The sequence below is a fragment of the Rattus norvegicus genome, chromosome 15, assembly GCF_036323735.1.
Source record: "Rattus norvegicus strain BN/NHsdMcwi chromosome 15, GRCr8, whole genome shotgun sequence".
Taxonomy (NCBI): Eukaryota; Metazoa; Chordata; class Mammalia; order Rodentia; family Muridae; genus Rattus; species Rattus norvegicus.
In genome coordinates this window covers 38540915-38565582 of record NC_086033.1, presented here as the reverse complement: position 1 = coordinate 38565582, position 24668 = coordinate 38540915, and the positions used below count along the sequence as shown (strand labels likewise).

The 24668-nt window shown below is 40.0% G+C and overlaps 1 protein-coding gene across 4 annotated transcripts in view; it reads left to right on the top strand.

The window, feature by feature from the left end:
• Nucleotides 1-24668, top strand: part of Nup58 (nucleoporin 58) — a 49620-nt gene that overhangs the window by 18377 nt on the left and 6575 nt on the right. The window contains exons 10-15 of one of the 4 annotated variants that reach the window (XM_039092981.2): nt 1234-1352; nt 1741-1823; nt 5023-5224; nt 10536-10583; nt 12383-12478; nt 13978-16041. In XM_039092981.2, coding sequence (XP_038948909.1) covers nt 1234-1352; nt 1741-1823; nt 5023-5224; nt 10536-10583; nt 12383-12478; nt 13978-14147 — 718 coding nt within the window. In that variant the 3' untranslated portion in view covers nt 14148-16041. Of the gene's footprint in view, nt 1-1233; nt 1353-1740; nt 1824-5022; nt 5225-10535; nt 10635-12382; nt 12479-13977; nt 16042-24668 lie in introns of those variants that run through there. The other 3 variants (NM_139091.2, XM_039092982.2, XM_006252093.5) reach the window with 3 other exon arrangements.

Below are 24668 nucleotides of genomic sequence, written 5' to 3'. Positions count from 1 at the left end.
CTCCTAATTCTCCGAAGAGAGTGGTGTATTAGCTCACTTAAGGGCTAAGATCTGAATTTCCGACTACCTTTGATAAGATGACAGAGTCCAAGTGTTCACTAGTGTAGCTAGTGTGCTCCACTCCAGCCCTGTGTTACCTCTTTTTCAATCCATCACTCAAGGTCTTAGTGACCTTGGAGGTGAGGTTTGTGTGTGCGGGCCTGATTCTTGCTCCTCTACTCTCCTCATTTTCCTTTTCCCTATGGAAACTATGGATTTTATATGTACTATTTATCCAAATCCCTTATTAAATTTATCACATGTATTTTGTTTTCACATTCTGTAAGTCTCTTTTACATTCCTCCTCCAACACCATGTATTGTTTGCAAAATAATGACTTCTTAAGGATAACTGCTTACATAACACTACAGTTGACCAAGTTCAGGAAAGAACTGATACTATCTCCTCAGATTAGCCTGACATGCTTCCATTCGGACGTCACCTTGCCTTTTTCCTACTAACAACATAGTTCATGTTGCCAAAAGGCTTTGCACCTACTCATCCCTCCTGTCCCCTTCACCTCATTTTCCTACCTCTTTCCCTGGCATGTGCCTTACCTCTCACTATATTGCCCTCCCCGCCGTCGATTACACATTTTTATATTATTCTAAAAGCTGTTAAATACTTGATTGTAAAATTTAGTGAAGCTGTACTTTAACTTTTTCAACTTTAGGCTTCTAGAGAACATGAAAAAAATCGTCGTATGAAGAATTTGCATAATCCCTTACTTCACTGTCCCTAATGGTGACATACTGTACTATAGTGCAGTTATCAACAGTGGGAAACTAACATTGATTAAACATTTTTAACTGAAACAACTTAGAATTGTCCCGATCCCCTCCTCCCTCATTAATGCACGTTCCCCTCCTAGGATCTGTTGTGGGGTTAGGGTCATGTTGTGTTTATTTGTAACTCTTCTTAATCTCTTCCTGGCTATAATAGGTGAGTCCTAACTTTCGTTAGATGACCTTGCTACTTCAAAGACTGTAAAGTCACTTTGTGATGTGACCTCCGTGATTGGAATAATGATACTCAGTAATATTGAATGCCTGAGAGTTTGCTACAGTGATATCTGTGAATTATATCCTCATCCTAAATTGAAAGCCCCACTTAAAAGGGGACATTTAACTATTTATTTGTATTTTTAAGTATAAAGGCAATAATGTTTCAAATATTTGGTGTAACCCTTTATAGCTACTTCAGAGTCTTGGTTCAGCAATTTGAGGTACAGCTTCAGCAGTACAGGCAGCAGATTGAAGAACTAGAAAACCATCTTGCCACTCAAGCAAACAATTCACATATAACTCCGCAAGGTAACAGCCCTCCTCTGGTAATTCTGTGACAGCAGCACTGTGTTATTGATGGGCGGTTAAACTCGTATCGTAGGTGTGCAAATAACTATTAGAGCTTGTCTTATGATGTTCTATGGAAATCTAAAAACTCTTTGGTAAGTCTTAGTTCCCTGGAAATGCTTCATTGTAAATAACTACTTCAATGACAAGAGGGACAGTCTGGAACTTCCCCTTCCTTTCTAAGTTACTAATGGCAGTGCCCTCTCAGTCTTCTTAGCCTGCTGTCTTCTGTATTGTAAAGGAGCATTGATAGTTTTTTCCTTCTACATATTAATATTAATTACCAAAACTAGGTCAGAGTAATAGAAAATTAATTGTTACATATTTGTTTCATAATTTTCTTTTACAGACTTATCAATGGCTATGCAGAAAATTTATCAAACATTTGTAGCTTTAGCTGCACAACTTCAGTCCATTCATGAAAATGTCAAGGTAAGCATTCCTTGCCTGTTCACCTGTCTGCATATAGGGCTTTGAGAATAACTGATGTTAACACCTGTTTTCCCTCATCACTAGATGATGTATGTTTGTGAAACCTACATTCAGGTTGTTTCCAGCAGTATAAACTGTACTATAGAAAACAAACATCCCTAGTGACAAATCCTTCTTTATGCTGACTCAATGTAATGTGTGTTTTATTAATATTTATTGATCATAAAGCTAAAGAAAACCTGTTTACAATTCCTTTTAAATACAGGAAACTCTTTTTTTTACCAAATAATGTAATGTTTATTTGAATACTGTAAATAAAATAATTTATTACTGAATATTTTGATCTTTATGTAATTATGTTAGCTCTAAATTTTTATTTATGTGCAGGTCAGACAGATGGCTCTTTTTTTTTTTTTTATTTAAGTGAAATGTAAAAGTATACCCTTTTTGCAGCTAGTTAAATATAAGTTCTTAGTTATCTTTACTCCAGAAAATGCTTAAATTCAAAGCTGCTTAGTCTGACTCTGAGTAAATTATGGAGACAGTTCATTGATTATGTTCATATCTGTTTGATTCGTTGTAATAGAATTTTTTTTTAAAAGTTAGCTGTTTTAAACTGGGTCATTATAAAATTGTTAGTATACACCAAAAGATTTGAAACTTTAAGAAAATTTCTGAAGACTATCAGAGTTTCTTGAGACTTATCAATCTATGATAAATGCCGCTGTAAGATTTTAAACTAGTCAGATTATTCTTGTTGAGGTATGTCTTCTGCTATTTTAAAATTTAGTTTATTATGAATGTTTCCAAGCAAACAAAATAGTAGAACACGGTATGATGAGTGCCCAGGTTCCTCTGCTCCACTCCAGCCGTCCTCAGATCCTGCTGTTTGGTCAAGTTGCCACTCTCAGAGCTTTTGTTTCTTTTGTTATTTTAAAATTCCTTTGAGAGTCCTGTGTGTAAGTGCTTGCATGCATGCATATCTGGGTGTCATGTGTGTGTAGTGCCCATGGAGGCTAGAAGAGGGCATCAGTTCCTCTAGAACCGGAGTTACAGATGCTTGTGAGCTGATAAGTGAGTAGGCCAGCCTTGAGCTCGACTGCATCTCAGACAAGTCTTCAGTTTGTTACTCTGCCTCATCTTTGAGAGCATCTGAGATTTTAGACCTGTAAAACCAGGCCAGGTTAAAGTTAGCAACTTTTTCTGTGATGGTTTGAAAACCAGCCTTTTTGTTAAAGAGGACAGAAAACACACTGAGATTGCCATAAGTAGATATTTCAATTATCTGTTGTCTCTCATTTGTTTTCTGTTTGAGACAGAGTCTTGCTGTATAGCCTAAACTGGCCTGGAGCTCCTGTCTCAGCTCCGCTAGTTATTTCTTGTTTTATTTAAATATACTTCTAAGAACCAAAGACGTGATTTTGATCAGATTTGTTATGTGTCTTGGTTAGGGTTTCTGTAGCTGTGACAAAACACTATGACCAAAATTGCCTGGGGAAGGCTAGGGTTTATCTCTTCTTACACAATCTCAGGTCACTCTGTGTTACTGAGGAAAGGCAGGGCAGGGATTGAAGCAGGAACTAAAGCAGCACTGTTTGCTTCTTGGGCCTGGCTCAGCCAGCTCTGTCAGACAAACCAGGACCCCTGCCCAGGGTTGGCACCACTCACATCAGTAACTAGTGAAGAAAATCCTTAACAGACTCGCCAGTAGGCCAGTCTTACAGAGGCATGTTCTCAGTTGAGAGTCCGTCTTGCCAAATAACTGTAGCTTATGTCAAGTTAACAACTAGCCAGGAAATTATTTTACCATCTATTTTCATATTCTAAGCAAGCTAAACATACAAGCTCCAGGTTTGTGCTTATCTTTGTGTATCTGACAAGAAATTATCTTGGTTCCCATGGGCATTTACCGATTGAAAGAGACTTCTATTACCTTACCCAGCGCACCTCAGTGGCATTATCAAATGGGAAGTTTTAAAATACATCATATATTCAAGGCCAGCCTGGTCTGTAGAGCAAGTTTCGGGACAGCCAGGGCTACACAGAGAAACCCTGTCTGAAAAAACAGGATTTTTCCAGGAAAAAGAAAAAAATCATCATAAATCATGGTTGGTGTGAGGTGTGTGAGTAGTCCCCTCCCCCTTTAAAACATGTTTTGTCAGGTCTTGGGCCGTTACTTCATGTTGTTGGAAGTTGCACCCTGTGTGGGAATGTATATAGAACACAGGGAAAGGAAGGATGGATTTGAGAACAGTAAGAAGACTTGTTTTCCTCACCTTGCTGCTAATGCCATATTTCTTAATACTCAGTTCTTAGCAGGTCCACCTTGGTCCTTTATAGCAGTAGTGAAGTATTAAAAATGGACAGCCACATAAAACGATGGCAGTGGCTTTCAGTAGTATACCAATGAGATTTGTAAGTGTGTGTTTGGTAGCCACAGAGACCCTAGTATTTAAGAAAGGTGAGAAATGTGAAGACTATCTCTTCAAAAATTGGAATAAAATCTGTATGATTAGACTAGATCTGTAATAAACATATTTTATACTTAATATGAAATAGGATTGATGGCCTTAATGGGGCTATATATTGAATTAGGTTACTTGGTAATTTTATTTGACAAAATTGAAGCCCTCCTTATTCCCTCAGCCTTTCTGTTCTTAAAAGTGTGAAATCTTGGGGGCTGGGGATTTAGCTCAGTGGTAGAGCGCTTGCCTAGGAAGCGCAAGGCCCTGGGTTCGGTCCCCAGCTCCGAAAAAAAGAACCAAAAAAAAAAAAAAAAGTGTGAAATCTTATTTTATCATACAGTACCCAGGCATTTAGAAATTTATTTAACTGGTATATATTTAATACTTCCAATTTGAAGGTTATAAGGAGGTTGGATGCTTAAGGGAAAAGTTTGTGATAAACTGTAGTACCTATTTAAATATTATTCTGCTTGCCTGTGATCTTAGCCCGTGAAACCCGAGTATTTCAGGGGGTGTTGTAAAGGTTATGACAGCTGTAACAAACAGTACTCAGGAGTGATGGGCTTCAGGCTGTGCCTTGTCAGTGTCCATTACCAGCGTCTCATTTGTAGTGTACTCGGAATGTAGAATGTGGCCAGGGTTGTTATCTTTCCAACTCATTTAATAGAAATACGTGTTTCCAACATGGAACTTAGTTTCTTTCTCCCCTCCCTTCCTCCCTTCCATCTTTTTAGGTGCTTAAAGAACAGTATCTCAGCTACAGAAAAATGTTTTTGGGTGATGCTGGGGATGTGTTTGAAGCCAGGAGAACAGAAGCCAAGAAGTGGCAGAATGCACCCAGAGTTACTACTGGACCCACGCCTTTCAGCACCATGCCAAACGCAGCAGCCGTTGCCATGGCTGCAACACTTACACAGCAGCAACAGCCTGCTACAGGTCTGAATGCATTCAAGTTATAGCTTCTTACTGTTCAAATGCAGAGAACATTATGTGCATTTTTATAAGTCTTCCTTTTATGTGAGCACTGACAAAATTTCTATGAATAGCTGTTCCAATCTAAAATGTGATAGACACAATTATAAACATACCTGAGACAAAAGGCAGGGTAGTTTAGCAATAACTATACATCCGATGCTGACCATTGTGAATTTACTTACTGTTATTTGCTGTATTGCTATAGACACCCTTTAGAATATAGTGTTTCACTACTGAATTACACTTAAGAAAACATTAGATTCTCAAGTTGTGATTGTGCTCTCTATTGTTTTAAAGTCAGAGGTAATCCATGTACCACGTGTTGCATTTTTTAGGTATGATAATTGATGGTGCATTCTCAGTCTCGTATATGATTGCAGAGTACTAACAATCTGGATGCAGTTACATTTCTATTGAAGATGTGTGTTTAAGGTTAATAGGTCTATTTGGATGTACTTTGACTAGAAAAAATAACAGTTCCTCTAAAAGAGAGGAAATGAGGTTTGAAGAAGATGCATGCTGGGGTTTTTTAACTCTAGTGGACTGAGCACTAGCGAGACCGGGAAGGGTCGAGCTTGGCTTGCGCACCGTGGAGACCTCAGTCCTTGGTTGGATACCGTTTGCAGTGTTCTGTGCTGTGGTTCTTCAGTGATGCATTTGGAATTTTGGAAGTTGATCAGTTGTCTTATTCCTGGTAGTTTTTATCGGGTTTGAAGTTTGACATAGAAAAGTGCAGTCTTAATAGTTTACCTTTCCTCCCTTGATGATTTATAAATTTTTGAGTGAGCCTTATTCTGTAGTGTATGTCTTTCTGACAGTTTCATATAATCTAGTAGTAAACTGCAATATTAAAAAGTAAAAACTAAACAAAATAGATGTTTGGATTGCATTCAGGCCACCTGTACTAGCATGTTCTAGTCACTGTTTTCACATTTGAATGACAGCATTGACCTGCCATCAAGTAAAAAGTTGTTGATGGAATTAGGCCAAATACTCCACATTCCATGGCTGGATCTGTGTGAATGGTGGTTCCCATAAGCACTATCTAGTAGCTCTCTAGCTGGCTAGAGTGTAGACTTGTGTAGACAGACTATGCTTTGGAGTAATGGGGTATCAGTCCCAACAGTATGATTTTCAGTTCTCATTATTTAATAGCTAGTCAGTCACTGTTCATCATCCCTAAGATAAGATAGAGAAATGTGGTTTGGATACATGTCAATAAAATATACTTTATTTTCAAGAGAATAAGTAAAGCTTGAGAAAAGAGACTTGTCCAAATTCTTGGGCTCTAAATTAATTTCTTCTGTAGTATATTACTAAATATGAAGCAAAATCACCTGTCAAAGGGTTGTGGTTCTCTCCCATCCACCCCCCCCCCCTTTTTTTAAATAGAATATCTCTGTGTATCCCTGGCTGTCTTGGAACTCACAGGTCTGCTTGCCTCTGCCTACAGAGATTAAAGGCATGAGCCACCACACCTAGCTTTTTTAAAAAAAAACTTTTTAACATTAGACTTAAGAAGTTTATAGGCACAGACATGAAAAAAGTGTTTATTCTATAAATATGGTATGTCCTGTGAGCTAGGTTTTCAAATACAAAAGTAGATAATATAGGGAAGGCCTTTGCTCTGTCTTATAAAGAATATTTGCTAAGCTTGCAGGAGTTACTGAAAGCTTTGACTCATGGGCTTTAATTTTGCCTGTTAACTTTTTACTTGGCTTCCTCCCACACGCACCAGGAGCAATTCCTGCTTATAGTATGTTCTTGTAGTTTTAGAGTATATATAAGACTCTCTAATTATGTGGCAGAAATTGAAATTTATTAACCTTGGTAATCTTACAGTATTTGTACTTTAGTTGAATCAGGTTGTTAACTATTGATAAGTAACAGTGGTAACAATCTGCATTATATTTCTTTCCCATTTTGTTTTCCTAAAAGCTTCTTTCTGGATCTGTAGTCACTTTATACCCTCCCATTACAAATGCTGGTTTAGTTCTTAGTTCGGATGCTGGATTGTGAGGTTTTAGGATATCTGTTAGATACATGGGTAATGGTGTTATGAATTGCATCCCATTTAGTTAAGCCCTGTTAGATTTTGTTCTGTACCCAGGGAGATACTCCTGTGCAGTACTTTTCGTGAAATTCCCTAAGTCCCAATTTGAAACTATCTAGAGAAACTGGATAAGCTTGTATGTTTTTATACACAGCACTTGCTATATAGATGTGCGTTATTCAAGTGTTTTCTTTGCATATAGATTTTTAATTTAATTGCTATAAATAGTGACACAAAAGGACAATAGCTTTTCTTAGATTGTTGCTTTTTTTTTTTAAAGGTAGCTTTCTTTTTTCTGTTGTCTTTCTAGGAGATGGAAGGATGGACTTAATTAAAGGACTTTTTGTTTTGTTTTGTTTTGTTTTTGGTGGTGGTGGTGGTAATGGTATAGGATTGAGCCCAGGACCTTGTATGTGCTAACAAGTCTACTACTTAACTGCCTCTATTCCTTATTTTTAACAAAATCAAATACACAGTTGAGCTTAGGTATATTTAATTTGTGGTTCTTGTTGTGAAGACTGAGTTCCTGAAAACCCAGATTATTCACACAAGTGAATATCAGTGTGTGGATAAGCTCATGAACACTTGTCCGCAGATGTTCCTCTGATCTCCCAAAAACCTTAGTAGATTTATATTAGATTTTTCAATATGATCTTGACTTGGGGTGGATTTTTTTCAATCAGTATACTAAGGTTAAATTTTGTTGTGTTTTCACACTTAAAAGTTGTTGATGTTTACATAAGATTTTTCTCATGTGACTTTAGCTTCCATTTTTTTAAGGAGAGCTGAGGCATTTGTGAAGAATTCCTGCTTTCTAGCTTTAGGCGAAGGTTTGGACATTTAAGGTGTAGTGTTAAATCAGAAATGTTAAATATTTCGTTTTAGTTTCTTGTGGCTTCATGATTTTGTTGTTTTAATAACCAAAGGAACATTCCCCATTAAAAGTAGCAAGAATCAGTTTTTCTTATCAGGGGAAGGCATTTTTGTTATTTTAAAAGGTGACTTACAAGTAACAATGGTAATTACATTAGACATTTTTGGTGACTATGAAAATTATAAGAAATTCTAGCACTTTAGTCTTTTTCCTATAAATACAGTTTTACATTAAATAAGGTGAATATTTATTCTAGAAAATATGAATTACAGTGCTAAACCTGATTTTGTTGTATGTGAATTTATTATGGAAACTTTTGTAAAATGTTTCTTTACATGGAAATTTCACTTTAGGCAATCATTGGTCTATATTATTGATTTGATTTTACTTGTAGAACTAAGAGCCCCTCATTGAGTGACTATTCAGATTTCAAAGTGACTCGAATTGTTTACATAGCTTCTACCTGAAGGATTTAGAATCTGTTTTCTGATAGCAAAACTAATATATATGGTGGCCAGAGTATAACTATGTTCATACTTTGGCCTGGGAGATAATTTATCATGAGCTTTTACTATTTAAAATGTTACACATTTGCCTACTATTTTATAAATGATGTTGCCTTCAGAATTTGTGGGAAGGTAGAAAACTCAAAATATCTCGCATCTTTTGTGCAATGGAAAGTCTTGAGTTTTGATGTCCTAAATATGATTGCAGAAATTGTTCTGTTGCTCTTAAAAAATGGACCTACATATGACAAAAATCCATGCTATCTGGGTAATTCTCCCAACCTGTAAGGCTGAGGACTGTGGTGTGCGTTGTTCTTTAGTGTCTTCCACCAGCAGTGCCTCCTGTTAAAATGTGACAGTCTCCCAATGTTAAAGAAACTGGACATATGCTTTCTCTGTTATTCTTGTTAGACATAAGAAAGTAATATGTTTCTTTTCCTGTTGTAACATTTTACAAAAGAGCTGCTAGTCAGATCTTTATTCTTAAATTAATCTCAAACTGGATGTAAAAATTTAAAAATATTTTTTAATTTATTTTTTTAATAGTAGTATAAGAACTCTGGCTGCTACTTAGTTGTTATTCTGTTTTCCGGATAGAAGCTATTTAAAAAAGTCCAGTTTCTGTCCCAGGGTAGCAAAATGTACTTCCTCATTTTGTTGTTTTGTGATTTATAAATTACACTACCTTTTGAATATACAAACCTCATTCTTCATTGGACAATGTGAAGGCTTTGGGTTTTTTGAAGTTAAATTTGAAGGTGCAGTTTGCTTTGGCATTCCCTCAGCTCTAAGATGTATTAACCACTGTGCTTGCAGAGGCCAGGACTAAGATTGTACTATGAAACTTACTGAGTACTTTTCACAAATTATTATCAAAGGAGAGATTTTTAGATTTTTGTATTCTGCTTAGTTTAAAAAAAAAAAAAAGAGTAGTTTCCACGAAGGGTTAGTGCATTTGATGCTGTTGCTGCCAAACAAACTCAGCCAATTCTCTAACATAGCAGGTGTGGGAAGGATGACACGTGGCTTTGATTTTGAGTGCATTTTCCAGAATACTGGGAAGGAGCTTCTGAAGCCTTGAATGTATTGGGTCTGTCAAGGTGCACGTGTGCCTTTGTAAATGTTCGTTCTCCATCTCATTCGTCAGGTGATGGGTGGTGAAATGTAGCTGAGCTGAAGACTAGAACTCAATAATCACTTTTGTGAACAAGTTGGAATTGTCATGTTACTGTGTAATTGGTTTGCTTTTAAGATGAACAATAAATTAAATAAAATAAAACATTGTCTTGTTTTTTATCTATTTATTATATATACCATTTCTGTACTATAAGAAGTCATACCTAATTTTTTGGGTACTTTATGAAGTAACATGATAGTTTTGCTATGTTAGTGTCAGTCTCTTGATCATTGAAACTTGACTCTAATACTGGGAGCTTATTTTTTTTTTTTTAAAAGAAATTAAAACCTTAATTATTACACCAAATAGTTGTATCAGAAAACAAGTAGAACTAAAACAATTCTAGAAATATAAAAGCTATAACTTGCGAGGCGTTAAATATTTCAAATTATCAGTACTTTAAACTTTTGAACATTTTTCGTTGTGGTTAAGCCTCTTTTAACTGTGTAGCTATAAGCAGATTAATTTAAAAAATTTCCTTCAGATAAAACCTTTGAGATAGATAAGCTAGGTGAGAAAGACATCTTGAAATCAAAAGTTTTAACAAGTGGAGTTTGTTAAAAAAAATAATCAATGTTCAGCTTAAAAATAATCTCATAAAGGAACTTTAATCTTGAAAGAGTAAGGCAAATTTGTTTTTCCCCCGTTTTTTTTCATACCAGGGCCACAGCCGTCTCTGGGAGTTAGTTTTGGAACGCCATTCGGCTCAGGTATTGGCACTGGCTTGCAATCAAGTGGCTTAGGTTCTTCAAACCTTGGAGGTACACTTTACATTTTCTCATATTTCATTGAGCTATTGCAGTGGGACTGGTGGTGGCCTGTGACACAGCTCTCAGAGGTATTTGGGAAGTTAGGTTCCATCTGGCAAGACAGGATTCTCCAGACAGTCATTGTCTCCTAGCATTCGCGTCAGAGCTGACAAAGTCCTCCTGTCCTCTAAGAAAGTGGACAGAAGAAAGCACTACAGCTAAGTGTGGGCAGGTTCTGTGTGTTGCAGTCAGCGTGCTCAAGTGTAGACTTGAGGATTGCCTAGTTTACATCAACTTAGTCTTAATCGAACTTTTAAAGATTAGTGCTAATACAACTTTGGAATCCAGTCTACTACATCATATAGATACTCCTGATTGTTAGCTTTTTTTTTTTTTTATACCTGATCATTAACTTTTCTTATTTACCTGAGAGTGACCACTTTAAACAGAGTTTTACTGTGAATTAAACAGTTTGACTTTTGTCGTTTTGAGGCGCTCTTGGCATGTTTGACTGTATACAGACATAAGCAATTCAGATTACTCTAATTGTTTCAGAAACTAGTAAGGTAAGTCTACAGAGACATTGATTATAAATACTCACAATTCTTTCTGAGTAACTGACAGTTTATTATGTTTTGGCATAGTATTAGAGGGTAATGAATGTTCCTGTATTTTCACTAAATATTTTTTTTTTTTTTTTTTGGTGGTTCTTTTTTTTGGAGCTGGGGACCGAACCCAGGGCCTTGCGCTTCCTAGGCAAGCGCTCTACCACTGAGCTAAATCCCCAGCCCCTTCACTAAATATTTTAAAGAGAGGCTATTAGCTTCCATGGCTATTTATTGTAAACTGTTCTACATTGAGAACTTTAGAGCTATGAGAGCTAGCACAATCAATCCCTCTTGACTGTGACCCACTTTCTGTCGTGAGTTTTTATAGGCAGTGATAGTTCACTGCCAACTTAAGTCTTTCCGTAAGCCATTGCAGAATAACATGGACTCTGACCTTGGCTGGAGGTGGTCTTAGCTGGCTGCTTCCCAGCACACATGAAGCCCTGGTTTCATTCCTAACTGCAGATACAGGGAGCGGGGGCATAGACTGGAATCCCAGCACTCAGGAGGCAGGAGGATCAGAAGTTCTGGGTCATCCTCATCTACATGAGGAAAATAACATAAGACTGTAATAATAACAAAAGAATTTGGAGTTTATATAGAAAATATCTGACAAACTATCTTTGAGTACTTAGAATTTCTTCATGGACTTTGTATGATGAAAAATGTTTTAAGAGGAAATTTACTGTCACAGAATAGATTGAAGTAGTAGACAGTCTTGTAGTAAGGAGCAGAGAGCACACTTATCTCAGAATATTCTAGTACTTACAAGTGCAAGTCATCTTGTTTATGAATTTAGCCAGCCTTTTTACTTTCCTGAAATGAAATAATACTTCAGCTAGGTATATATTTAATATTCCATACTCATTTCAGAGGTGAAAATAATCTATGTGATCTTGATTTTAACAGCCTTGTTCTTTAAGAATTGTTGTTAGGTCATAAACTAGTTTGGGTAGTTAGAAATTAGTGTTTTATTTAGAATTAATCTGCTCAAGAAGTCTTTTGCAGAGGACTAAGTAGCTGACTGCCTCAGTAAATCTGTGTTTGTGAACATTGCGTTTATTTGGCCTGTGGTGGTGGTTGGTTTTCTTGTGAGTACACTGTAATCTGTGTTTTATGTGCACTGTGTATTTCTCTATTACCTTCCACTAGGATTTGGAACTAGCTCTGGTTTCGGATGCGGTACCACAGGGGCCTCCACATTTGGATTTGGAACAACAGATAAACCCTCAGGAAGTCTTAGTGCAGGTTTGTGTGCTTCTGCCTAAATTCCAGGCAGATTAAAAAGTGAAAATCATTATCAACTAAAGATTACACACGTTCTTGTTCTCAGTAACCCCTGAAGATCCCTAATGTACGTTCTACTCTGAGGAAGCATGTATACCTAACTAAAGCGTGTAGCCTCACTGTCAGTGGCTGTATGTACTGAGACTTCTACGTTTGACTTATAAGCAGTTAACTAGAGCTTCATTTGACTTCTAGTGACTGACTTTATGGTTTAACCCATACCCCACCCCACCCCACCCCATTAGCCCTGTATTATATTTTGGTGTTTTGTTTTTCATCCAGGAGAACTTTTGGGTTGCGTTTTGTACTGGGGGTGGGAACTAGGGATTTTACCCACATTTAGCAAGTACTACCACTGAGCTCTTTCTCCAACTTCCTTTTTACTTTTCACTTTGAACCATGGTCTCACTGAGTGCCCAGGCTGGCCTTTCACTTGTGCTCCTGCCTCAGCTGGATATTGTAGCTGAAATGTAGGCCTGTACCGCCGGGCAGCCCAACATAAGACACTCAGTCCAAACCGTTGTCGGTGCCTCTGATTCTAAGGGCAGGGTAGGTTAGAAACAATGACTGACTTGGCTCTTCGTTAATTTTTAAGTAGGTCAAGTCTACTTGTAGTAGAAAACCCCGGGTTGGGGATTTAGCTCAGCGGTAGAGCGCTTGCCTAGCAAGCACAAGACCCTGAGTTCGGTCCCCAGCTCCGAAAAAAAAAAAAAAAAAAAAAAGAAAACCCCAAATTTTGTCAGCCTTTTCATTTACTTTATATCTGTAAATATTGACTTGTCCTGATATGTAATATGTAAGGATAAATAGTGGTATTCAAAAAATGTGTTCAATTTTAGAAAATTTCATTTATTATTCAGTAGTATTTAAAATCAACAGTGGCAGCGGAGTGAGATTTGTAATCAGTAGTTTCAGGACTAGAATGTGAATACTGTGTCAGGTAACCAGGCAGCTAAATTATAGAGACTCTTATGATGTACATTGTTAGCATCCTCTTGAACATGGAGGCGGGTCGAGGTGTTCTTGGAGGGATTTAAGGGTAGGCCAGACGCCTTGAATGTCTGAAATGTGTTTGGTGAGTCTGAGTAGGAAGACACTGACATAATATGTATGTAATTTATACACATATATGATTATATACAGAATCATACACAATTGTATGTGCATATAAACCATGTTACGATACAGACACGTTTTTGGTAGCTTGAATTTCCCTGTATGTTCTAGTTATCTGTGCTAGCTTCCTTTTTTGGTCTGGATCACCAGACTTCTATCTCTCAGGACACTCTTTAGCTGAATTATTTTTCTGTAAAGCTCCATGTTAGAAATTCAAGGTTCATAGGCATTTTCTACTCTTACAAATTGTGTATTCTCAGATAGAAATTCCCACTCGTCCCTGTTTTTTATATTTGTTTTGTGATTTAACTTCTCATTTGAATATTTTCTTCCCTGAACATAAGGCTTTGGCAGCTCAAGTACGTCTGGGTTTAACTTCAGCAATCCTGGCATCACGGCATCAGCTGGTTTGACATTTGGGGTGTCCAATCCTGCGTCTGCGGGGTTTGGAACAGGAGGACAACTCCTTCAGTTGAAGAGACCTCCCGCTGGAAACAAAAGAGGAAAGAGATGAACCTATGGGTCGAGGTGTTGGCCGTGCTTAGCTGGCGCCGCTCATTCTATGATTCTATTTTTCTAATGATGTAGTGATTGAGCTGCATCTCGGGAGATTTATAATGTTTTGATATTCCTCACTCTGGAACTTGAACTTTGTTTGTTTACCTTACCAGACATCCTTCTTGTGAACTCAAAATCCAGTTGCAGTTCTGTTGCTATTACTTTTGACTCCATGTAAGAAATGTTGTGATTAAATTACCAAGTGATAGTGGTGGGAAAAACAATTCATCAACCTAAACCTATGATTTTTCCTAGTATTAATAGCAATTTTTTTGTTGCTGGGGTTTAAGCTGTGAATACATGCACATTGGTTTCTTATGCAGATGGTTTGAACTCTCAGGCCTGTGCTAGAAGTAGTTTGTTCCTTGACAAGGCCTTTGGAACTGTGCTGCAGGGCATCTTGTAGATATGTATGTAATTATATATAGAGAAATGCACACAGTGTGTGCACATAAAATATATTTACACACCTACAACTCTTGCCTCAGACTGTTATCCTTTTCTAGTGTATTTAGTTATTCACTCTTTATGCTTTAGGTCCTCAGCGCTTATAAAAGGAGTAACTTAGGGTACCTGGTCACTTCGTTTGTTAATTAGACAGAAGTGATTCTTGATAAAGTATTTAACCCATTCAAATTCATTGACTCCACTCCTGTTTTTATTTATTCCTTGACCCTTATCTACGAGGAATGGTCTAAGGCGCATCAAACAGATTTTAGAAACCTTTATTACCCTATGTATATATTCTCGTGCTACAACTATGGAATCTTTTGTAAGGAGATTGTCTTTTAGGAGTGTACGTGAACTCCAGACTGATGCTCTGGGGCAAAGAGCTACTAAGCCAAATTGAATCTATGCAGGTGAAGGATGCAATGTTAATTCAGTAAGAACTTGTTTAGCTGTTTCAATACAGAATTCTTCTTATAGGGCTATGGAGAAACCAAATGAAGTGGCTTCTAAGCCTCTTAATGTGCTGAGTCTTAATCTGGACTAGAGAAACTACATTTTAGGAAAACTCTTTGTACCAACTATGAACTTGCTGGTTTGAAGAGTGAGTGGAGCTCCAGTGAGTGCCACGGAGTTGTGTCAGGTTGTGTCTGTGACCTCTGTCTGTGCTGCCATTCTTGGTGTTTCGTGAGTGAACATCCACTGTGAAGGGAATTGCCTTAGGACCATGTCAGCGAGAAAGTAGTCTTCAGGTGGGATGAACACATGGAATTGCACGGAAATAGTTTAATTTTTTACATAGAAAGTTTTGTATATAATGTTCATCAGTGAATATTTTCAGGATCATTTTCACCAAGGCACCTTTTCTTTCTAAAATAGGTGTGGTATACATACATACATATACACATATATATTTTTAGTATAATGTCACTTGTGTTTGACTATAAAAGCATTGTGGTTCTGTTTTATTTATCTGCATATAACAGTGATTGGCATTCCTGAATTCAATATTTGCATCTTGATGCATTAAAATAAGGAGAGTTATTTGTCTTTGAGCATTAAACCTGTTTTTATTTGTATATTTTGTAATTCTGCAGCCCTCGGTCCAGATTATGGGGGAGGACAGGAAAGGGTGTGCTTTGGCATTTGAAGTTACTATCAGAGTTACATATGCCATTACAAAACACTGCTTTGTTAGTTTCTTAAATACGGTGTATTATGCTGCAAATAGCTGAGTATTTATATTTCTCTGGGTTACTTTTTTCTTTATATACATTTTCATATGTTGAACCACTGGAGACTTGTAACATTCATTTGTGGTAGGAGTCAGAGTGTTGTCTTTGTCTCCTTTGTCTTTGCCTTGTCTATTATGGAAATAATAAAATTGTGTTAGTTGCTTTGAATCTTTGTAGGTCTCAAGCAGTTGTACATATTTAATTTTATTATTGCTTCTTTATTCTCTTTGATTGGCTTTTAGTGTTTCCTACACTTGTATGTTATAGTCTTGTCCTCTTTTGTTTTCAGCAAAAGGCTAAAGACAACTGTAGCAAATTCTGGCTGGGCAGATGGCCCAGTTGTTAAAGTGCTTGTTGTGCTGGTAAATGCAAGAAAATTCTGGGTGGGTGTGGTTGCCCCCCTGATTCCAGCCACCAGAGTCAGAGAAGGGATTCTCAGAGCTAGCTGCTTAGGGAGACTAGCCATACCAGCCAGCTCCAGGCTCGACCAAGAGACCTGCCTCAATGAATACAGTGGGGGAACATTCAAGAATGTGTCCCAACAACAGCCTCCTTCACCCCCCCCACCCCCACACACAGGGAAAGAGGGGAGGATAGTAGGTTCTTTGTCACTTAGTTTTGTCTTGTGAAAATTATGACATTAAGTATCATACTTAGGTAGATGGATAATTGAGTAAAAAGCGAAGGTTCCTTCAGCTTAGTCTCAGCCCTGTCCTGCCCAGGTATGTATGCTAGTTGTTTTGGATCTGTCTTGTAAGTGTCCTTTGTCTGTGTCTGAGTGGCGGTTCTGCTTTCTTTTTTCTTCTTTTATTTGCTCATTTTATTGGTTTCTCTTACTTTCTTTTTAAACAAGCAGGTTGACAACACCACCATCACCAAAACCCCAAACACGAGCGTTGTGTGACTTTGATTTTCTCCGCTTTGTGGTATATTATCGACCTCTTGCCATATCAGCTCAGAGAGATTGCCATTTGCACTCTCCTTCCCCACACTCCAGCTGCGGCCCAGGGATCTGTTTAGCTGTTCCCTGTTGATGGTCAGTTGGGTTCAAGTCTATAGGAATTGTGGTGAGTATTCTTGTCCTTGTCCGTGTCATGGTAGAAGGCCCTGAGAAGCTAATTGGAAACCACTCTGGATTGCTGTAGGTGGGGGCATGGGAACAGAGTATCAGAGGCTCTGTTCAGCTCAGTGGCCTTCAGCCTTAGACTGTTTTCTGCTGGGCTAGTGTATGGGTACAACAAAACTGCTTCCTGGTTCTAGGCTGGGGCTTCTCGTCCCTTGGTTTCCTGTACCATTTCTGATGCATTGACCAGGAAGTGCTTTCACCATTTTTGCCTTCCCCACGGGGGATGGGGGAGCATTGGAGGTTCAGGAAATTGGGAGTGGTTCAGGGGACCCCACTCATTAGGATGATTTGGTTTGGGTTCTAGTTAACCCACTCCATTGAGAAGAGAAGAGGAGAACAATTGTCCACGAGTCTTAGAGCTGTTTAATAACCTGGCTTCAAAACAACAAGGACAAACCCAGCTCTGCAGTGACTGAGCTTTGGGCAAGGGTGGGACTGGAGTGAGTGTAACTCCTGACCCTGGGCAAGGCGTGGGGAATCAAAAGAACCAATTAAGTGACATGCCATGTACTGGGTGGACAGCAGTATAGCCTACACCTTTAGACCATATTACAAAGAATTTCCAGAAGGGATATTCAGGAGGTAGACAGTGACTACCAAACTTTCCCAGAAAACTGGGCCTTTTGTGAAACAGATTGCTGTATTTTTGGGTGAGGCAGACCCATCAGGGGGCCATTGGATCGCGATAGTAAGGTGTTTGAGATTGTTACAGAAGATTAAGAGCACCATGACCAGTTTTGTTACATCAGTTGGTGACAGGATACTGCCTGTATGTGCTGGCTAAAAGTCTACTTGGAAAAGAACTATAAAATCATGATGGTTATAGGGTAATGATGTCTTCTAATGTAGACCAATGCCTAAGCCTGAGAAGAAACCTGTTTGAGCTGAGGAGCCAGCAGAAGTCACTACCATATGTACAGTTGTGCCCCCTCACTGCTACCTGTGCCACCAGCACATGGTGGGGAGCTCTGATACTCCTACCCTTGCCACTGCCAGCAGGCCCAGTAGCTGCAGAACCATCACCTGAAACAGTCCCCTAGGAAATGTAAGTCCCTACACCCTGTGGGAAAAAAGCAAAGAAAGCCAAATCTCAGCCCCTCGAACACACTCGATGTACCATCCAGTGGGACTCGAAGGCCGCTGTATTTTGACGAGTAAGGACAGGCAGGTCACATGAGGCCAGTGTACCTTCATTTATTGATCCTTTTCTGCCACTGACTTCTTAAATTAGAAAAATTATATCCTCATACAAGAAAAACAAAAACTCTGAGGTCTTAATTGACTTAATCCAATCTATTATCCAAACCCAGGTTGGGTATCAGATTGCTGACCCCTACTGCTGATTCTGGTTATCTCAGAATGGGTAGTGGATCGTGTGCCCCCAGATGACCTCCAAGGCCTGTTTCCTGAGGAAGTCCCATTGGGACCCTAGTGTGTGATTAGAGAAGCTCGGGAGATAAACTGGAGATTCTTTTCATCAAAAAAGGAGATAGAAAGGCAGTAAGTATGGGGGAAATCTCATGCTTCAGAGGCTTGTAGAGAGCCTGAGACTATTCTATGAGAGACTCTGAAGCATTCAGTCTACAGTCCATTTGACTTAAAAAGCAGCCAAGAACCAACAAGGGGTTAATGCAGCTCTGGCAAGGCTCAGAAATACCAAATGCAAGCTGCAGAAAGTTGTAGAAGGTTTTTTATAAATGCCAGCCAGTTAGTTGCTAATGATGTCTTAGAACATTCCTGAGACTAGGAACTGAAGTGTGAGGCAGATCAAAGGTTAAAAAGAAAAGTAAATTTGCTGACTGCCACACTGATAGAATGTCCAGGGCACGCATGGGCAGTGTCCCACCAGATTGGGGCTGAGGCCACTAGGAAGCCTGATAGGACCACTCTGCTCAGAGGTGAAATTGTGTCAGAAGCAGTGTGCATATGTCATAGAGAGGGTGTTAGAAACTGAGTGCACACAGAAGGCAGGGACTGCCTGCTCTGGTACCAGGTAAGGAGAGAGGCTGGACGATTCAGGTGACAGCAGCCTAGACAAAGTTAAGAGACATCAGCAAAGTGAGGCTAGGCTTAGCAGCCATAGGAGACTGAGGAAGAGTAGGCCTATTCCATTGGGCCTGTAAGAGCACATAGTCAAAATAACTGCTCATGCTGGGCAGTTGACCTTACATGAACACCAGAGCCACCTATTTGATTGTGATGTAGTCCCTGGGTCCCCTTTTTCAGAAGGACACTACCAATCGTGGGGGCCATAGACAGCTTTTGGGACTTGGGAAGCCATGATGTTATCCATGAGTTTCTGTGCCATCCTGGTTGTACAGTGCCTCTGCTGGGTTGACTGGGAAAGCTCAGGTCCAGAAAACTAAACTCTGGGAACACCTGAAACAAATTATGACTCCTACTGTCTCCTGGCAAAAGGAATGATGACTTTGGCTTGGCTGAGAAGCCACAACAAAGGCCCAAGCTCACAGTTCTTGGTTTACTGGTTGAGATGAACCCACCAGTGCTCTCAGGAAATATTCCTCCAGTGGTCACAGAATTCAGACAAGGGATGGGCCACTTACCAGAGGCAGTATCCCTCTCTAGGCACAAGTTGGAGCCTTAAAATGTCTAGAAAAACTTAAAAAGCAGAATTCTCTAGTCCCATCAGACAGCCTGGGATATACCTCTCTTGCCAGGCAGAAACACAGGACTGATGTTTATAGTCCAGTACAGGACTTAGGGGCAGTAAATCACAGTAACTTGGCATCAGCTGTCCCCAGTCCTCAACACCTGTCAGGGTTTGGTTCTTCTGAAGCGGTTTTCTTTTTATCTAAAGGACCAGCCTCTAGGTTCACACCTCCATCTCGGCTGTCTTATTTTTGTCTTTCAGTGGGAAAGTCAATTAGCTAGGACCAGATTGCCCCAGATTTTAAAATCCCTTTACCATTTTTGGCACTGTTCTAGTTGACTAGCATAACTCTACACTGCTCCAACGTGGCGGGAGCCACCAAAGAAGACTGGAGGAGACACACTCTACCCTGCTATAGAGAACTGGTTATAAACTCTATAGTAAAAAGCCCCAATCTGACTAGGTGTTCTGGTCTTTAATCCTAGCACTTGGGAGGCAGGGGCAAGGGAATAGTACTGAGTCTAAGACCTGTGTGGTCTACATAATGAATTCCAGGTCATCCAAGACTACATAGACCCTGTCTCAAAACAACCACCTCCCTACCTCCACGAAACTGCAAGAGAGGGTCAAATATTTCAGGTTCCATTTGTCACAGGGGCAACTCCAATGTCCTGAGAGAATGCAGGCAAGCCTATTGCTGTGTTCAGTTCTGCAGACCCTCATGTCTGGTTTGAGAGTTTCTTGTGGAGACGGGTGTCTACTTGGCTTCCAAATTTCTCTGTTCTAGGGGGGAAAAAAAACCAAAACACTGGAAGCAACGGAAATGTGGGGGTGGGGTGGGGGGGAGAAAGCCCTCACTGTGGGAAAAAGACCAACAGAAAACTTAGAAATTAGGCAGGTCCTTAATGGCTTCCGACTCCCAGACAATCTTTTCTTATGAGTCAGATATTGGGGTCTTGGTATTACCACATAGCTCGTCTTTCTAAACAGCTGGGCTCGATGGCTTTAGGCTGGCTGTCCTGCCTGCTTGTACTTGGTACTACAATACTCTTGGTAACAGAGGTTAACAAACATAAGGATTTAATGGTTGACACCATATACAGTGATAACTTTGATGGGTTACAAAGGCCAGATATCAGGCAATCCTATGTGAAAGCCCACACATTCACCTGCAAATCTTAACCCCTGCAATGTTATGCCAGGCTTGCCAAATCATGATTACATTGAAGGCATGACATATTTTCTGGCAGGACAGATCTAACAAACCAAAAGACCCTGATCAGTAAGATATGGAAATATCTTACTGATGGTGGTAGTTTTATAGAAGGACCGCTTGCTGTGTACTCTGATGTTCTACCACTGAGGCAAATCCTCCGCACAAGGGGACCAGCACAAAAAGCAGAACACAACGCTTCAGCAAGAGACAGGCAGTGGGATGACTGCGAACATATTCACAACTCTTAAGAGGATCTGTACTATGCTGTGTGAACATGGAGCCCTACGTAAAGAAGAGGGAGTGATCAACTCAGAAGGGAAAAACGCTTGGTATGGCAAACATCATAGAATTCTTAGATGCTGCGTAGCTCCTCAGCAGCCTTGCAGTTTTGGGGACACCAGAAAGGAAATGCTAACAACTTTTGGCAGTCAACTGCGGAATTGACAGAAAGGTGAAAACCACCAGCTTCCAAAGGAAGGGCAGAGCTGGCAGTTGCTACAGCCATATTCTCCTCAGGCCACTAGGTAAATGGCTAGACTTAAGACTGAAAATGGGGAGTGCCTCCCCAGCAAGTGGGAGGAATTTCAAAGATAATACAGCCATCCCTGTGGCCACTGCCTCTGCATTTGTTGAACTGTTCCATCAGGAGCCTCATGTCAGCTGATGACCCTGGAGAGTAGTATCGATAGAGTCCTGCTTCCCTGCGTAGCTTGATTAACTGGCAAACGGTGTAACACCTGCGCCAGGAATAACCTGTAGTGGGCTGAGGGCAGTAGAGTGCTGGAGGAGCCCTGTGTGGGACTTCAGTTGTCTTTACCGAGCTGCCCTAAGCTAGGGGCTACAGATGTGCTTTTGTCTTTGTATGCGAATCCTTGGGTTATATATGCCGAGCCTTTCTAGAAAGGGCATTTGAAATAATACGGCTTCTAACAAATCATTTCTGGGTTTGGGATTGATGTTGCTTATAGGGTCAGACACTTGGCCCACATTTGTGGCAGAGACAGTATATACAGTTGGTAGCTAAAAGGTTAAAAATCCCCTGAAAGCTACACAAGCCATATCTTCCATGGAGCTCTCCGAAGGTGGGGTCTGTGAACTAGACAGTAAAATTACATGTGAACCATGGCAAAAGGCTCACCAAACAATTGCTTTGTTAGAAATCAGATCTAATTGCATTGCCAAACCTTTGCTTTTATCTTTCCCAATCCTCCCACTTTGGGCCTTTGCTACAGGATTCAGACGGCTGCCCCAGCAGACAGGACTACCAAGCAGGGTTTTCTCTTTATGAAATCCTTTACAGGTATCCTCTCCTTGTCAGGGAAATACAAGGGAACTTAAAAGGATTTGGTAATATCACTTTAAGACAGCGGATGCGGGAGCTCTGCTCCACCCTGGTCACCATCAGAAAGCCACGGAATGGTTTTCTGTAAGTTTAACTGCAAACACACTCCTTTATGCAGTGTGCAGAAAAGAATGGAATATCCAGGTTCTGAAGCCTTTACAGAGAGGTCGATTCAGTGTTGTTATATCCACTCGCACTGCAGTAAAGCCTGCCAAGATGACTCCCAGGATTCGTCATAACAAAGAGAATCCAGCCTCCAATAACTGGGAATGACCCAGCGACACCATGCAAGCTGACCATCTGCAGAAATCCCATTGTACCATCAAAGGACTTGAAGAGGTCAAGAGACACAGCTAGATCAGAGAACGACAACATTGCTTCAGTCATTCTAGCAGCCAACTGGCCTGTTTATGGTGGGACAAGCAAACTGCCGCTCTCTGTACTACCTCACGAATGCACTGCCAACTCCCTGCTTTTACCTCTCCTGATCCTCCTGCTTTGGGCCTTTGCTACAGGAGCAGATGGAACTAGTGGCTAGAGGTTCCTGTTAGCCTCCTTTGCACAGGATGCATGGCTGTTATCTGTTGCTGTTATTTTGGCTCTCTGTCATGGTCTCTGAACCATCCTGTGACTCTTGCATGGGGTCACTTGAACCGTGCTATGTCACACTCATTTTGAATCTCAGAGAAAGGCCTCAAGAATGTGTGAATGTAAAGACCAATGCACCTGTTTTAACCACTATTAGATTCCCTACTCCCCCTTCTTTTGGGAGTGGTTCAAAAGTTCAAAGATGGGACGGAACCCTACTTATAAGAACACAGGCTCTGATTCCTCTGCACCGAAGACAGTCTCTTGATGTATGTGGACACGTAAGACACGCTCAATCGACAAAACAGGCCATTTGACAGCCTCCAATAAGGATGGTACAATCAATAAAATAATTACCATTAAACAGCCCTCATCTCTGCTGGGTCTAGGACAAGTCAGCTATAAGCTTCTTGGGGGTACCTGATTCCTAAAAGAAATGGAGGACAGCACAGTGATGGCATGGTATGCCTTCAGTTGGGTAATTGCAACTGAAAGTGGATGTAACCATGTCCTGGTGTGACTTAGGGACTATTAATCTTTTTGACTTTACTGTCTTTAACCCAGCAAGCCTAGAATTGAGAAGGGTCCTCTGTATTGAAATGCACATAACCAACTCTGGATCCTTGGAACCCTCTTCCAAGACTGAAGGGTTAGTGTCTTACACTAAGCCCACACCCATGTTGTATTCTTTCTGCTATGAGGTTGCACTCTATTCTTAATTATGAACAGCCAGAGAGTGGGTATTCAAGGATTGGATATTCTGAGCTAGAAACAAACACCAGCTATAAAAATTAGAGACCAGGAAGACAATGACTGGCTCTCTGAATGTTTAACTCAATATTCTCTGGTCTAGTCACTAGGATAGAAGATAGGCCTCATGGCCAGCATACTATCTCTGTATGTTAAATAGCATCATTAGGCCATAGGCCATAGGCTGCTCTTGAATTTCGGACTAGTACAACTTAAAACTGCTCCTTAGTTGCTAGTCAATCAACAAGACAAGGTGTATAGTGTCATTTTCACAATCACTTGGTCTTAGACTATCTTCTTGCCTCTATGGAAGGTTCAACCCAAGCAGACAGAGGCTGTAGAGGACATCACAGGAAGTGTGACAAAACTTGCTTATGTCCCACTCTAAATCTTGAAGGCCTTGGGGCCCCAGAGATTTATCAGGAAGATGATTTTGGCACCTGGGGGAATTCAAACCCTTATAGATGCTGTGGTTTTTAACCCTGGGTGGTTGCTTGGTTTTGCCCTCTAATTCGCTTGGCTAAAAACATCTCTCTGTGCATAGAAAGCACAACTAAGATAAAAACTGACACTCGTGTTGGGATGCTATGGCAAAAACAAGCCTATAAGCCAGGATGATGCTCCATGATCCCAAAAGAGACTCTAGCAGCAAAGGGAGATGTGGCAGAAGTCCTCAGGAATCAACAGGCTTCCTTTCAATATCTCACTATGCCTTTTCTCTCCCATAACCAAATTTCTCCCCCTTCCTACCTGCACTGTAAATGGCTTGTAAATTCTGCTGCTTGGGTGAAAAATTCTGCTTATGGGAGAGTTGAGAAAACTTCATTAAACAAGTTTGATGTAACCAATCTGTTTGTGTGTGTGTGTGTGTGTGTGTGTGTGTGTGTGTGTGTGTGTGTGTGTGTAATCACTCTGAATTTCTATAGAGTTAAGGGAGGGAATAGAAAGTCTATAAAAGACTGTTCAGCTGAATGGCCTTCAGCCTTTAGACTTTTGTCTGCTGGACTAGTGTGTGTGTACAAAACTGCTTCCTGGCTCTCAGCTTGGGCTTCTCTTCCCTTGGTTTCCTCTCTTGTGCAAATGTTTAATGTTTCTTTGCGATTCATCCCAGAGAGGAGTTGCTAAATGGTACATAAAATGTATTTTAGCATCTGATCGTCTC